The 15,109-nt window shown below is 45.6% G+C and overlaps 1 protein-coding gene across 2 annotated transcripts in view; it reads left to right on the top strand.

The window, feature by feature from the left end:
* Nucleotides 1-15,109, top strand: part of LOC137310733 (microtubule cross-linking factor 1) — a 186,059-nt gene that overhangs the window by 71,619 nt on the left and 99,331 nt on the right. For both annotated transcript variants that reach the window (XM_067978397.1, XM_067978396.1), the window contains exon 4: nucleotides 10,745-10,804. In XM_067978397.1, the coding sequence (XP_067834498.1) occupies nucleotides 10,745-10,804 (60 nt within the window). The remainder of the gene's footprint in view (nucleotides 1-10,744; nucleotides 10,805-15,109) is intronic.

Raw genomic sequence — 15,109 nt, 5'->3', positions numbered from 1 at the left:
CAGAGAGTTGGGATAAATGGTACATTCTCGGACTGGCAACCAGTAGCCAGTGGTGTTCCGCAGGGATCGGTGCTGGGTCCCCAACTCTTTACAATCTATATTAATGATTTGGAGGAGGGGACCAAGTGTAACATATCAAAGTTTGCAGATGATACAAAGGTGGGAGGGAAAGTAGAGAGTGAGGAGGGCATAAAAAACCTACAAGGGGATATAGACAGGCTGGGTGAGTGGGTGGAGATTTGGCAGATGCAATACGATATTGGAAAATGTGAGGTTATGCACTTTGGCAGGAAAAATCAGAGAGCAAGTTGTTATCTTAATGGCGAGAAACTGGAAAGTACTGCAGCACTAGGACCCCCAGATCCTTTTGTACAAGAAAATCAAAAGGTTAGTATGCAGGTGCAGCAGGTGATCAAGAAAGCCAACGGAATGTTGGCTTTTATTGCTCGGGGGATAGAATATAAAAACAGGGAGGTATTGCTGCAGTTATATAAGGTATTGGTGAGACCGCACCTGGAATACTGCATACAGTTTTGGTCTCCATACTTAAGAAAAGACATACTTGCTCTCGAGGCAGTACAAAGAAGGTTCACTCGGTTAATCCCGGGGATGAGGGGGCGGACATATGAGGAGAGGTTGAGTAGATTGGGACTCTACTCATTGGAGTTCAGAAGAATGAGAGGCGATCTTATTGAAACATATAAGATTGTGAAGGGGCTTGATCGGGTGGATGCGGTAAGGATGTTCCCAAGGATGGGTGAAACTAGAACGAGGGGGCATAATCTTAGAATAAGGGGCTGCTCTTTCAAAACTGAGATGAGGAGAAACTTCTTCACTCAGAGGGTAGTAGGTCTGTGGAATTTGCTGCCCCAGGAAGCTGTGGAAGCTACATTATTAAATAAATTTAAAACAGAAATCGACAGTTTCCTAGAAGTAAAGGGAATTAGGGGTTACAGGGAGCGGGCAGGAAATTGGACATGAATTTAGATTTGAGATTAGGATCAGATCAGCCATGATCTTATTGAATGGCGGAGCAGGCTCGAGGGGCCGATTGGCCTACTCCTGCTCCTATTTCTTATGTTCTTATGTTCTTATATTCCGGTGAATCTACATTTTATGCACTCTATGGCTATAATGTACTTTCTATAATGAGGTATCTAAAAACTCCACCAAGGCACTTGGTGGCCTAACCACTTTTTTGTGCAAATTTATGATTACTTCAATACTCTTATACTCTATGTGCTTATTTCTAAAACCCAAATTGCTGTCTGCAATATTGTGGTTGTGAAAATAAGCAGTCTTGATGATGGATTGGATTTGGGTCTTGATGTGCAGCTCAAGGTAGAACTAGAGTTGCCAGACCCCCACCCCCAACCCCCCCCCCCCCCCCCCCCCCACTCTGGATTGCTCAGGTGTCTCCCGGCATGAGGAATGGATTTCCTGAGGGCAGCTGCTAGCAGCCGGAGAGTTATTCGTGCTCCAGCTTGGTGACGTCATTCCACCCCCCCTCCCCCACCCCAACATTGGCACCGCAGAGAGCCAGGACTGGCTGGTGTGCTGGGAAAAGTCGGGAGTCGATAGGAGGGGAGGGTTCTCAGAAGTCAGGAAAAGTGAGGGCGAATCGGGGAGACAGAGGGAAACTGGGGAATGTGGGTTGGAGAGAGAGGGAGAATGGGGGTCAGGGGTTGGGGGATGGAATTTGGCGGATGCGGTGAGAGATGAGAATGGGAGTTGGAGAGAGGGAGAATGGGGAATGAGGGTTTTGCGGGATGGTGTTTGGTGGATGGGGAGAGGGGGGAATGGGGGTTGGGGAGAGAGGGAGAATGGGAAATGGGGGTTGGGGAGAGAGGGAGAATGGGAAATGGGGGTTGGGGGAGAGAGAGAGAATGCGGATTGGGGGTTGGGGGAGAGAGCGAGACTCGGAAATGGGGGTCAGGAGAGAGAGGGGGAATGGGGGTCGGGGGTTGAGCGATGGAGATTGATGGATGAGGAGAGAGACTGGGGAATGGAGGTCGGGGGAGATAGGGAGAATAGGGGTTGGGGAATGGAGTTTGATGGACGGGGAGAGAGGGGGCCTGAGGAATGGGGGTTGGAGAGAGAGAGAGAGGGAGACTGGGGAATGGTGTCGGGGGGGAAACGGAGACTGAGGGTCAGGGGGATTATGGCTCAAGTGGGTTGGACAGAGGGAGACTGAGGAATGGGGTGGATGTGGGGTGCCAGTATTTTCTGCAGAGCCGGGAGTAGCAGCAGCAATATGGTGAGTGGGAGCGGCGCAGTGAGAGGTGCAGCCAACAATGGGTGAGTGCAACCTGGGGACTTTACTGTGAGTAAACAATGAGCAGTTGTTTCCACTGGTGGGCGGATGGGGAACAAGGGGACGGAGACTGAGTATTCTCACTGAAAGAACCAAGCGGGAAAGAAGGTACTTGAACTGAGGGCTATTAGACCATAAGTGGCTATTGAGATAGAGCCGAGAACATCATTTATAAGAACATTATCTTACAAAAGAATGCAACTCCTCTCGCACAAAGTCCTTGCAGGTTGTTAAACCCAGGTTAGCTAACACTGTGGTTCTGCTAATATTTTTGGGAGCCGTTTAGGGTCCAGAACTCTCAGTATTGTTCTTATTTTAAATTATTAATAACATTCATCCCAGAAATTGGAGAAATTTAAGAAATTGGACCCAAAATTCCCAGTATATTTTTTGTCACATCTCTATAATCCAGGACAAAGGTGAATTTTTCCCAGTAATGACACATTAGTAGTGATGATGAGTCCCCTGCACACCGTGTTTGCTTTGCTGAGTCCGTCAGTGTTGCTTAATGGTACTGGAACCAATTTGAGGCTAGTTAGGAACTAGAACAAAACAAGTTCCATTAGGTGTTACATTGGAATGTACCAACAAAACCTGACTAGATTTTTATTATTTTTTAAAATTTAAATTTGAAAAACTCGCCTCAGGGATGAAAGGTGTTTATTATCCTCGAAACGTTAGCTAGCTGCCAACTTTCACATGTGGATACTGATACTAAAAAAAAATTGGCAGCTCACACATACCTCAAAAAGATAGGTGGTTGAAGGCAATTTATTGCCTCAGGTCAGTGCAGGACAAACCTTCAGCCTTTAATAGAATAAAATTATCCCTTGTCTTACTGTTTTTTACAAGAAGTTTTCACCTTACGGTCACTTTCCGGCTTTGCACCGTTGGCTGGAAGCCTTGTGGTCACTTTCCGGCCTTGCACTGTTGGCTGGCAGCCATGCGGTCACTTTCCGGCCGTGCACTGTTGGCTGGCAGCCATGCGGTCACTTTCCGGCCGTGCACTGTTGGCTGGCAGCCATGCGGTCACTTTCCGGCCGTGCACTGTTGGCTGGCAGCCATGCGGTCACTTTCCGGCCGTGCACTGTTGGCTGGCAGCCATGCGGTCACTTTCCGGCCGTGCACTGTTGGCTGGCAGCCATGCGGTCACTTTCCGGCCGTGCACTGTTGGCTGGCAGCCATGCGGTCACTTTCCGGCCTTGCACTGTTGGCGGGCAGCCTTGCAGTCAGGAATGTACTTCAGAAATTTTGGCGAGCGCTGTGCACAATTTTCCAACCATAATTTTGCATGCCTAAATTTCCAGTGCCTGCGGCAAAATGTTGGATAAGTTACCCTGCTGTCTCAGGTCATGGTTTGATAGAGTACATGCTCGGTTACAGATTACACATTACTTGCAGGTACATACATTGAGGTCAGGTTAAATACTGAATAACTGTGTACCAGAGTAGAGATGCTCGATACTGGGGCCAGTGCCATTGCTACTCAGAGGGATTGGGGGCTCATGGGAGTTGGGGTAACATGCAATTTCATTGGATAGCAGCAGGTTCCTGCAGGGATTGAGCAGGATATTGAAGCCTGCCTCTCCAGCAACTGGCTGTAGACTCGATCTAGCTGAGGTGCTTGGGGTCAGTAGGAGGTTGGTCTTTAAGAAGGGGTCCCATATCTCTTGGTGTTTGTCCAGTTCCATGCACAGTCTGTTCACTACTTGCTTTCTTTTTATTCGTTCGCCAGTATTTTTAGCTGCTTGTCTCCATGCATCCATGTAGCTGGCTGGAAACTTGAGAGCGACATGGGCTCTTTGATTACCAACACTGGCTCTTTTCTGTGCTCGACCCATCAGGAGGTGGTTAGTTAATATATAGTACTTGCCCCAGGCTGGGATGCCTTGTAGTACCTGCCAGTTTAGTGAGCATCGCAGGCTGAGTGTGTTAGTGGTATCTTCAAAAGGTATAACATCTGCAGAAGAATCACCCACTGTGAAGAGCAGAGCTAGAGCAAAGCAGGGAATGTGAGCGACAAGCTAGTCTGTCGATCCACTATCACACCCTTGGGTTTTACAAAAGTCTTTTTCATGTTCTTCACTGTGTCTGAAGTTTAAGTACTGCAGCCTCATCAGTACAGATCGTATTTGTCTAACATGTGGCCAGGATCCTAAGAATAATTAAATATAAGGTTATAATATTCATTTTCTAGTATGATCTAACGATCCGCAAAGCTGCAAACTTAATCTGGGCTTTGCTTAGCCTCTACGTCAGCAAGCTCAGAGTTGTTTAAAAAGTGCCTCGTACACCGTAACCTTGTGTACGATGTACTTTTTTAACAGTTCCCTCACTTCTGAATACACACCTCTCTGTGCACCAATTTGTAAAGCATCAGTTTCATATATAATGTTCTTCTATGTAATACACCCTTCTCTGTAATCTAGACCTCCAATAAAATACTCCTGACTGCAGAGCGCATTCTCTGCAAAACACATGCCCCACTCCGTAATGTAGGTACCCTATAAAACACTCCTAGCTGCAGTGCATGTACTCGTTAAAACATATCTCTAACATACCCTTTGACAAATCTCTATAAAACTCTCAACTGTAAGATGCCAAGTAAAAAAAGCTCTCTTTATAATGCTTTGAATTCCATAGCATGATATAACTCACATTGTTCATAGCTCCCTCACTAAGAGAGAAACCTGCTCCCATCCTGCTCTGTAAAACTGTCTAAATATGTCAGATCTTTTGATATGAATCTTCAAAATATGAAAAGAGCATCACAAAAATAAACTGTATACTAATATAATATCCGTGATGAATGTTACTGGTTTGGTGCACTAGTGTGAATATTTATAGGTAACACAACTGGTGTGCATTAAAAGCTGTAGTAATAATAACAATTTGAATTTATGTAGCGCCTTTAACACAGTAAAAATGTCTTAAGGTTTTTTGCAGGAGTGTTATCAGACAAAATTTGACACCGAGCCACATATTACAAAGAATTACATAGAATGTACAGCACAGAAACAGGCCATTCGGCCCAACGGGTCAATGCCAGTGTATGCTCCACACGAGCCTCCTCCCTCCCTACTCCATCTATAAAGCGATATTAGGACATGTGACCAAAAACTTGGTCAAAGAGGTGGGTTTTAAGGAGCGACATAAAGGAGGCGAGAGAGGTAGAGAGGTTTAGGGAGGGAATTCCAGAGCTTAGGGCCTAGGTAGCTGAAGTCATGGCTGCCAATGGTGGAGCGATGAATGTTTCAGGAGCAGATGAACTGCACTGTTCCTATCATTTATGGGGCTTATTATTAATTCTACATTCAAGGAATATAATAAATAAACATAATACATTATAGAATTAATAAAATATTCCAACATTAAAGAAACAGTCAATCGTTCAAAAGGCCATTGTAATTCACTCATCTTTTGCAGTCACAAAGAAACGCTTAGAATGCGAGGTCGTTGGTGAGAAATTCTCTGATTTTCAATTATCTTAAACAACACAATCCTGTTTTTGTGGCAAATATTTTTAATTTATCAGCAATAGACAGTTAACACTTGTGAAGGCTGGAATTGGCTGTGGGCATTTCTACAGATCAAGGTCTGCAACAATACAAGGGAAGATTAAGAACAGGGCTGCTCTGTGAGGTTGGAGATTGTTGTCTCCTCCTACATGCTCACACTAGACAAAATAGGATTCAGAGGAATGCAATAAAAGCACACAAGATTCACAGTGCCTATGCTGTGCACTCTCACCCACATCCATGAGCAATCACACAGCCACACGTTTCATATTGCAGTTCAGGATCGCTCATCATTCAGAGTTGTGACCTTGAACTCTTGCTGGTGAAATTATTGGTTTCACCTATGAGGGTAAAATGGTGTATGACATGCTGGACTTAGTTTGTTTAGAACTACACCCTTCTACCGTGTAGATCGTATTTGTCTAACATGTGGCCAGGATCCTAAGAATAATTAAATATAAGGTCATAATATTCATTTTCTAGTATGATCTAACGATCCGCAAAGCTGTAAACTTAATCTGGGCTTTGCTTAGCCTTTACGTCAGCAAGCTCAGAGTTGTCTAAGCTTTCGTTATGTTGAAGTCCCTGAGATCTCTACCCATAAAGGGAAATTAGGTTCAAAAATTATAGCACAGGTTCCACCAAATTTGAAACAGTAGGAGAAAGGCAAAGTAAATCAAGAGGTAGTGAGTAGTGATGTCAAAATTGGGTTTGAACAGCCTGTAGGCCTGTAAGGATATATTATGTTGTGGCAAACCGTTATAGTTTAAATGCTTATGAGTATGGTACTCTCATTTCTGTATGTGCACTGGCAGCCGGTGAAAGTGTAAAAGAATCCTGAGCATTCCCCACATGTCAAGTTCATGATCTCAACCTGACTGTCAGGGAGGTGCTGAGTGTAAGCCACATGTATCTGCCTAGCAACAGAAGGGAAAACTGAAGTCAACACGTTCTTGCATATCTCTTGGAGGTCAACTACAGAGTGACCTTCGCACTGTCCCTGGAGCAGACTGTGTGGCCACCTTTCCAATCCAGAAGGGCAATAATTAAAATTCTGCACGTGGGAGCTCTTTGTGTGTTTCTCCTTTGAGGCCATGGAACAGTCCGTCTACTTTCCAGTGAAACAAATCTTTCTAAGGCTGTGGATTGTACCAGTTATACAGATTAGTTGCTTGGGAAAAGGCAACGTGATGCATGATCAACAAATTGGAAAGTTCTAAAGGCTTTCTTCACAAGTTGGTGCAGGACTGACAGACAGGGGGTTCTCCAAATTGGCTGCTTTAACTTTGACGAAAGAGCCACGGAAACCCTGGAGAAACAGCGTAAATAGAGAACTGGTGCGGAAATGAATGGCATATTTTACGCGTTGTGTCATCATTAGAACATGACCCTTGGAAGCCAAATATTCTCTGCATCGTAATGAGGTGTGAATCCTGAACATACATAACAACAAAGAACGTAACCGGAAAATGTAGAGAGCCAATTGACAGTAACTCTCTCTAACTGAGAGCAGAATAATTGAAAGCTTGTTAATGATGTAAAAATAAAGCAGGGTACAAAATACTAGGCACAGATTTTTATGTTACTTTTATATACTGCAGTACTTTTAATAGGATAAGACAGGAAGACAAGCTTGCATTTTATATAATGTCCTACAACGACCTCCATTGGCCCCCTGCCCTCGATACACGGAATTTAAAATCCCCGTTCTTGTCACTATATCCCTCCACTGCCTCACTCCACTCTACCATGCAACCGTCTCCAGCTTTGCATCCATGCCGTTCCCTCTACTCTCACTCTATTCTCTGGAACTCCCTCCTTAAACCTCCCTATCTCTCCACTTCATTCTCTGCATTTAAAAGCCTCCTGAAAACATCTCTGTGGCCTAGCGTCTGGTCTCCTTTCTTAACTGCCCGATAAAGACTTGGCTTCTCTGTCTTCCCCTGTGAAGTTGTCATTGTCATCCCAACGCATTTTGCAGACAATGAATGACTTTGAAGTGCTGTTGTTATGTACGTATGGGTTTATTATGCTGAAAAGGGGAAGAATTTTTGTGTTGTCACATCAGTTATAATAGCGTATGTTATTTTAATTATAAATGCCACCATCATAAGGGATACAAAATTGACAAAAGCAAAATTTATCTACATCAATTTGACACATTTCCACATCAAATCAGAATATATTTTCCTCTGCTATCCTTCTGATGATCGGGCGGAATAGCAGTGGAAACAGTGGGGAAAATAGTGTAGTGAGGCCTAGAGCAGCCTCCCTGCCCAGATCTCAGGTTTCCTGCCCCACCCAGCTCCTGCTGGGATTGCTGCTGGCCATTCCTTCCCCGCCCGCGACAGTTAAATGCCGGTGCAATGCCCGGCCACTTCCTGCCCATTTTGGCCCTCTTCCCACCAGATCCCAGGACCACCTGGTACAAGGTAGCAGTAAGCCCAGGTTAGCGGCGGTAATGGTGACGGATGTTGTAAATGGGGGGAGGGGGGCTTAGTAGCAGCCTCCTCACTCTCCATTTCTCTCCAGTCCCATACCTGCCAGGGTCTCAGCCAAAGCCTTCAGTAATAAGGTTGGCGCAGTTTTCAGCGCCGTCTCCCAGTGCTGCAGCGATGGTCCCACCGCAGCACTTCCTGGACGCTGCTGATGGGCTCTCGCTTGCTGGCGGGGATCCTGCCAGGGGGGCTCGTGGTGAATACATAGGGAGGCGATTTTAACCACCCCCCCCCCACCTGCTGAAATTGGGGCAGCCACGCGATTAAAATCACCTCCGAAAACTTACTGTCTTGTTCCCGCTCCATTCCAGCCCGTCACTGCTTTAACTTTTCTGAAGGGCCACTTTAAAGCCTTTAAAAATAAAAACTTTTTTTAGGCAGTCGGGGAAGAAGCTGAGGCCCTAAATTTTTATGGGGCCAGGAGAAGCCCGCCCAAAACCCGTTCCCATTTAAAATTCCCCCCATAATGTCCCCCGACCCAAGACAATGGCCCGAGGTTATGGCGGGGTCGAGGTGGCGGGCTGACGTCCTGTCCGACCTTGTAGAGGAAGGAAAAGGAAAATCCAGCCCAAAATTGGGCGGATGCCTGGATTATTATAGTGGTGGAACTCCCCATGTGGCTCAGCTGGGTAAACCAACAAGTAGCTGAGCCCACGAACCAGGAAGGTTCCTTGTTTAGGTTCCCTGTTTGTGCTGAGTTAGCTGATTTTGACTGATTTTCCCCTCCCTACTCCAGAGAGGAACGAGAGTTGATTTTTCCCGCTTTCCTCCGCCAGTATCCCATCTCATTTGCGGCAGGATAGCGGAGGAAAATCCAGGCATTCATGCGGATTTGCAGTGGAAATGTGTCAAACGGATGAAGAATCTGCAGATAACCCCCAACAATTTTCAGTAACTGATTGGTATCAAGTGAACGCTCCTGAAAGTGCATGTCTAACGGCCCTCAGCTGAGGACACATTTGGGCTTGCTTGTGATGCATGCTATAATTAAATAGCCCACCAACGCCAACAGTCTAGGCTGACACTTAAAGAATGGCGATCGGGAGTTGGAAGGAGTCTACATCCTCCAAGCGGGAGAATGGAGAAGAGAAAATTGGTGGAAAACGAAGGAAATAAAATCCTTCCAGAATGTCACAATTATCATTTTTTAAAAAAAAATACGTTAAAGTAAATGTGATATTTCAACATTTTAGAAAGATGTTCCTGTTATTGTACTCGTGAGTACTGGATCTCCTGGACACAGGGCTGCACACCCAAAACATAACATGCCCAATTTAATTTAAATGGACGGTAAATCAGGTGAGTTCCATTACCTCGTGCATTCCACTCCATCCAATTTTCCTCAATGTACAGCGTCCAGGTGATCCAATAGCCCTAAGCTCAATAACAAGAAAATCTACCCCATCTCCCTATTTCTGTAACCTCCTCCAGTCCTATAACCCTCCGAATTCTCTGCGCTCCTCCAATTCTGGCCTTTAGCGCATCCCCGATTTTCTTTACTCCACCATTGGCGGCCGTGCCTTCAGCTGTCTAGGCCCTAAGCTCTGTAATTCCTCTCCCTAAACCTCTCCGCCTCCCGACCTCTCTCTCCTCCATTAAGACGCTCCTTAAAACCTACCTCTTCGACCAAACTTTTGGTCACCTGTTCTAATATCTCCTTATGTGGCTTGGTGTCAAATTTTGTTTGATAACACTCCTATGAGGTACCTTAAAGGCGCTATATAAATGCAAGTTGTTGTTGTTGTCATAAATGTAAGATCTGTATCATTATACTTTATTAGTATATTGCTTCTACCAAACTGCTGGTTAGCATGATGCACCTGAACTCACTACCCAGAAGCTCTGGGCTACAAAGGAAGAAAACTATTTAATACAGTGGAAGCTAATGCATTAAAGAGTTTGCTGCTACAACGGTGATTGATGGTAGCTTTTAAAAAAGAATGCAGTCTTAACTTAAAGACCATCTGAGCAGAATCGGCTTTCACCGATAACCTGTCTGAGGACAGCAGGAGCACTTCGGCACCAAGAAAAGCCGGAGACTTCTCAAGCTGCAGAACTGACCTGAAAATCGTTCGACAGACGTGTCAGGAAGGCTATTTGCTGGGAAGGGTTTCGGTGCTCAAAGCATTACAGAATGAAGGATGTTTCTGTTATCAAAGGCTGCAATAATGTTGATAGGGGTATCATGTCATTTACCACTGGTACAATTATTATACAAGTCTAAAAATAACTGTTAGCATGCGAAGCCATAACATATTCTTCTCACACTTGCCTACCATTTTAAGTGAGGCGTCAACCTGTTTATTTTAAACCTTTTTATAAAGTGGGTGATGATTTTGTTTTTTTCCCTGCTGTGGATGTTTCTGTCATCTCATCTTTTCTCACGATAGTACTTTGGCTTTTGTGTCTTACAGAGCTCTTTGAAGAGAAGAGGAAGCCGAGAGCTTTACAAGGATAAGAAAAGTGCGACTCAGGTAATGGTAATGAGCACTCGGGGGCCCCCACTCCACAGTAATGAGCTCACTTGACCGTGCGTGTTTGATTCAATTCCTGCTTCTTTTGGTACAGATACCTTCAGGCTAACTTGTCACTGTGATGATTTAATTCAATGGTGCTTCATTTTTTTTTAAAAGAATCCCTGCCATAAGCAGACATAAAACAGACAGTTAAAACAATAAACCTATTTTTAATTTTAACCTTTTTATTCCTAGATTTATTCATGACTTCCTCGTGTGTATTTTTTGTTTGAGTGGTTAGCGCTGAAGATTCAATTAGGGAATGGGGAGTGGAGGAGATGGGAGGGAAGGAGTTATTGTCCCAACTGTTCAACAGCATGTGGAAAATTAATTAAAGGGGTATTTCACAAACATAAGATACAACAATTGCGAGACCACATTAGCCACCAAAGTGAATGGCCCTTCCCCCATCCTGGTAGATAATAGAAGCATGAACAGAGTATGGCGACCTTGGCTGGGGGAGGTCAAGCCCCCTGATTACAAGGTCACAAGATGAATATGGATAAGGAAAGCCATTCGGCCCATCTTATTTGCTCCATGTAGAAAGACCCTACACTCCCCACATTGCGTCATCAAGTTGTTTCTTAAATACTTCCAGGGTTTTAGCCTCCGCTTCTCTACCAGAAAGCCCATTTTGATCACTTTTTGTGAAGAAGCATTTCCTGATATCAGTCCTAAATTAGCCGTTAACCAGTTTGAAGCAGCGTCCCCTTGTCCTATTCTTGCAGTTTAGTTTGAATTCGTTTTTTGATACACTTATCCCATAAATGATATGATGGAGTCTCCCATCAAATCGACAGATGAGTCTCAGTTGTTGTGGGGGTGCTCATGGGAGAAGAGCCCAATCCTGGTCGCCCATTTACGGCCGAACATATTGCATTGAAACCCAGATGAGGCAGGTAGATGAGTTGATTTGAATGCCAGGTGCGTGGCAACTGGATCTCGCAACCTCACAGCCTCATATTCAATCAAACCGACCCGGCAGACATGATGCCATCGTGATCCCAGGAGTCAGGGTTAATACTGCAAGATTTTAAGGTGGTCTTTAGTGTATCTTTAAAGCGTGTCATCTGCCCACCTCTGTTGCGATATCCGGACTACAGATTGCCGTAGAAGACGGCTTTGAGAATTCTATAATCAGGCACGCGAGCGACGTATCCAGACCAACGCAACTGGACCTTTTTGATCGTGGCCTAAGTTTCAGTTCTTTTGCAGTGCTTGAGGACATCAGTGACAGGCGCCCTGTCCTGCCACTTGATGCCAATGTTGTCATAGACAGCGGAAGTGGAAATGGTCATGTCGCTTGATGTTATGGCTGTAGCAGGTCCACAGCTCCAATCCCTATAGTAGGGTGGTGAGGGCAACAGCTTGGTATATAGCAAATTTTGTTGCCAGACTAACCCCTCATTCCTATAAGGGTCTCCGTTCGAGTTTACCAACTCGATCTGGCGGAGCTGGCACTGCCAATCCAATGAGTGACGTCATCATTGATTGTGGCGTTCTGTGAGAGAACGCTACTGAGGTAGCAGAATTTGTCCATGATTTTAAGTGGTACGTTATCGATCGAATCCACAGGGGATGTGACTGGATGGCCAGGTACAAGCTGGCCCATGACTTCAGTCTTTTTGAATTTGATTGTAAGGACAAAGCGCTGTGCCGCTCGAGCGAAGCAGTCAGTTAGCAACTGGATGCCCTCGAGAGTGTGGGCGAGTAAAGCACATTCATGAGCAAAGAGCATGTCACGCACGGTTATCTGCATTGCTTTGGTTTGAAGATGCCACCGTCTGTGCGGTATCAAATAGAGATTCCCCTGTCACAGTTCTTGAACCCCTCGAGCAGAGCCGCAGCAAACAGTATGCTAAACAGGGTTCGGGCTAGAACACAACCTTGTTTGACGGCGTTAGTGACAGTAAATGTTGATGACGTGGCCTTGATTGATTACTCGGCCCATCGTACCAACGTGTAATTGCCAAACAATGTTCGGGTATCTGCCAGGGCATCAGAACTTTAGATGAATTTCCCCACAGTGTATCACGATTCACAGAACTGAATGCCTTTGTCAAGTGAACAAAAACCACCGAGGGATCCTGATGCTCTGCCCTACACTTTTCCTAGATTTGTCAGGCTAAGAAATCATGCTGGATATTACACTGCCAGCCTGAAAACTGCATTGGAAGAAATATGTTCCGCTAGTTGCTTGTTCAGTCAGCAGAGGATGATACAGGCGAGAATTTTACCTGCTACCGATAGAAGTGACAATCCGCTTTTGTCGAAATGTACATTGTTTGCACCTTTGAAATCTTGCAGCACAGTTTCATGTTCCCAGACTTTATTGTAGAAGGCAAGGAGTCTGTTCTTAAGCTTGTGGTGCCTTGCACAGGAGTGTGGTTGATGAGTCGTGTCTTTTTTTCTCGTTCTTGGCTTTCTTATGTTCTTAAATTACTGGATAATCACAAGTCTCCAAATTACTGCACACTGCTGGTAAGCTCTGCCTCTCCCCACCTGCTCGTCTCAATCCTCACCATCAGCTGATCTGCTGGCTCACTGCTCCCCCCTCAAATCTGCCCATGATGACAGCTGCTTGGCCTACCTTGAAGCTGAGGGAGCCAACTCAGAAATGCTTCTCCAATGCTAACCATAACTCCCTAGCTACAGATTTGAGGGCTGAAGGCAGCATGCACTCACCTCCAGTGATCCTGTCAGCAGCACTTCACCACGCTGATCTCAGCAGAACTAGCAACTTTAAAATCAGCGGAGCTGTTTTTTTTTTAAGTGGCCTCCTGTTCTGAAACAAAGTTAAATGCTGACTGCCCCAATCCCATTGAGCTCCCATTATGGACAAAAATTGTAGCAGATAATCGAGAAAACTGATGTTGGGAGTGCAAATCATCGTGGTCCCACTGTAAAAGCAGAGTATTTTTGGCCTAAAACAGTAACACATTAATTACATTATTGGGAATTTTTTTGACTGATAACCAAATCTTTATATGTAGATGTTTAAATTGGAAGGGTGTTTGTTAATTTATTGTTGGCTACCTGATGGCGCAACTATTTGAGGCTGAGTTACGCAGCCCAATAGTGTCTCGGGTTTGATCCTTGGTTCTGCACCAAGCAGCCTGACCTCAGCCATGTGTAGATAGGCACACTATAACTGGCCTCAGCGTCCCCGATTAGGAAGAAGAACAAGAAGAGCAGAATCTCCCTCCCGATTGCCATGTTAACCCCTGCTGGAATGGTACATGTGTGGACATTGGGTGAAGACAAACTTAGGCGCTGCTGTGGCACTCACCATCTTAGCGCACACATGGAGATTAGCTGCTCGGGATAATCAGTACCCATGGAATCATACCCCATCAAGGGCAGGGGAGAAAATCACCGGCAAATGTAGTGTGGGAGATTGTGTCACCTTGGGTCTGAAGCTGTCTTATAGGGGAGAAAAAGCATAAGTATTTTCCCACATATATGTCCCTTTGTAGTTTGTATTTTTTCGTTTTACAACATTGACTACACTTCAAAAGTACATAATTGGTTGTAAAGCGCTTTGGGACATCCTGAGGTCATGAAAGGTGCCATATAAATGCAAGTCTAAATAAGTATATATGATCAATTGTAAATATTTACCATATAAAATGGAGTGGACCAATACTAATCCACACTCAGCTGTCCTCTTGATTCGTTCGCGCCATCGCCATTTTAACGGCGCTGATTTTGGTTTCGGGAGAGGCGTCTGTCACAAGCAGGCGGGGGCCCCATTAAACTGTAAAAGTCGCTGTTCGATGATGTCATTCGGACCCCAGGTCACGCAGGTCGCGCGTAGTGCTGGATCCGCCTGGTCAACCTGGCAGCAAGTCACAGCGTAGCCTCCTTAAACTGCAACGGTCGCGGTGCGATGGCGTCATTTGGAACCTGACCTGATCTTAACCCCAGGTTGCGCGAGTCGTGCATGGTGCCGGGCTCCCTCTCCCCCACCCTGTGAAACTTGGCAGCGGGCAGGATTGGGGCCAGAAGAGACCTGGGTAAGGTTTCCTTGTGGGCCAGGAAGGGCAGGAGCGCTTCGTGACAAGGACCACTCGATCCGGTCACGGTAGCTGTTTCCTGCCGCGCAAGCTCCCGCCAGCCATCTGGTGATTCCCGCTGGTTTTCAACCAGAGTCTGACTTCAAACACGGAAATGAGGCCCGGGAGTTAAAATGGCCCTTGCCTCACGCAGGTGTCATCATGGGTGCTTCCCGTCCCCCACACAGCCCCCACATGCTGCACTCAG

This window comes from Heptranchias perlo, chromosome 3 (genome assembly GCF_035084215.1).
Source record: "Heptranchias perlo isolate sHepPer1 chromosome 3, sHepPer1.hap1, whole genome shotgun sequence".
Lineage (NCBI taxonomy): Eukaryota > Metazoa > Chordata > Chondrichthyes > Hexanchiformes > Hexanchidae > Heptranchias > Heptranchias perlo.
Note: the sequence above shows the minus strand (reverse complement) of the source record. Positions and strands in the feature narration are given on the sequence as shown.